General features: G+C 41.8%; 1 protein-coding gene across 1 annotated transcript; it reads right to left on the minus strand.

Annotated features, from left to right (window-relative positions):
- Window positions 1-600: 600 nt before the first annotated feature.
- On the minus strand, window positions 601-1,419 carry LOC135222550 (protein FAM200C-like). Its single transcript, XM_064260638.1, has one exon. It carries the CDS (start codon window positions 1,417-1,419, stop codon window positions 601-603), a length of 819 nt encoding a protein of 272 aa, XP_064116708.1.
- Between the last annotated feature and the right edge of the window lie 261 nt (window positions 1,420-1,680).

Genomic DNA, 1,680 nt, shown 5'->3' on the forward strand with positions numbered 1-1,680 from the left:
AATATTGCAGTGATTAACTCCACTCTGAAACGTGAAGACTGGGCAACTGCGATTCATCTCAGCGTAGACATGAATCTCTATTTTGTGACGAGGAAGCGTCTGGAGGCGACAGTTTCATTTACCCGAAATGAATGATGTCTCACGAAGGGACAATTTCAAAACTAGCCGTAGGTGGCGTCGAGAATGAAGTTTTGAATAGTCACTTCAAGTTGCCTGGGGTCTGTCGGTGAAATTTGCAAGCGTTATCCTCTGTTTTGCCCTTTTATTCATTTGTTTAGCTAGTTTTGACTGAGTGGTCAATTTTCTGTCCATGTTCTAGTGCAGTGTTTCCCAACCTTTTCCAACCCTAGCACCCCCTGTTGTCATGTCTAAGCAGTCCAGCACCCCCTAATTATCTTAATTATTAATATCTTATTACTAGGTAACTAGAAGGATAAAGGAATGTGAAGTGTACTGCTTGATCAATTTTATTTTGTTCATTCCTTAAAACTAACACAAAATACCAATATTGTTTATAAAAGAAATAAAAAAAATGAGAAAAAATGAAATTGCATGGATTTAAATATGTACAACTGGGTAATCAATCATACTGTACATACATCAATGTGATTTTTGCTGTTGCTTATATGCAACTAGTTTCTCAATTCGAGGCTTTGTGTTGGCCAGAGCCATCCTCATATCATGAAGCAATACAATTTGAAGTCGGTTCCGGGCAGTTGTTTTGATTTGGAGCATGGTGGAGAAAGCCTTTTCACAGAGGTAGGTAGTTGGAAATGGGATGATCATTTCCAGCGCTGCCTTTGCTAATCCAGGGTATGCTACCAACTGATCACACCAGAAACCTGACAGCGGTAGTGTGCGAAATTTTGTTTGACAACCCTGGTTCACCTGCAGATCAATAAGCTCCTCCTTTAGGTTATCATCATCATCTATATCTGCCAAGAAGGGCTGCTGTATCCATTCTGGAAATGAATGATCCATGGGAAAGTATTGTGCCATAGTGGTCTCCAGGAGTGAGAGGTGAGCAACAATATTTTCTACAAGCATTGGCTGGATTGCCTTGTCTCCATGTTTTTCATCCAGGATAGGAAAGCTTCCCACATTTCCTCCCTGGATTCGACGCTTCCACAGTGATATTTTCTTCTTGAGGGCTTCTACCTTCTCTGCACAATCAATATTATTAGCAAACATGCCTTGCATGGACAAGTTGAGATCATTCAGATGACCGAAAATGTCTGCCAGGTAGGAGAGGGAGGGAATGAAAATTTCGTCCTCAAAATTTTCAGCAAAATCACTCTGATACTCTCGGAGAAATATTGCAATCTCATCAGCGAGCTCTGCAATACGTGTCAACATTTTTCCACGGGAGAGCCATCGCACTTCAGTGTGGAAGAGAAGCACCTGATGTTCACTTTCCATCTCCTCACAAAATAACTTGAACACTGTGGTTTAAAGCACGTCCCCGGATGTAATTGACAACTTTAACACAGACGGACAGAACTTCTTTCAAATGAGATGGCAATGTCTTTACCGCCAAAGCATGGCGATGGAGTACACAGTGCTTCATAATAATATCTGGTACCCTCTCCTTCACTAGAGCAGCAAATCCAGACTTATTCCCCAGCATGGCTGGGGCACCATCTGTGCAGACTGATCCTACCTTCTCCCACTTGATCTGAT

The sequence above is a fragment of the Macrobrachium nipponense genome, chromosome 3 (genome assembly GCF_015104395.2).
Source record: "Macrobrachium nipponense isolate FS-2020 chromosome 3, ASM1510439v2, whole genome shotgun sequence".
Classification (NCBI taxonomy): domain Eukaryota; kingdom Metazoa; phylum Arthropoda; class Malacostraca; order Decapoda; family Palaemonidae; genus Macrobrachium; species Macrobrachium nipponense.

Excerpts from the sequence above, each read along its gene's own strand:
- LOC135222550 (XM_064260638.1), bottom strand. The coding sequence starts at position 1,419 with ATGGAAAGTGAACATCAGGTGCTTCTCTTCCACACTGAAGTGCGATGG.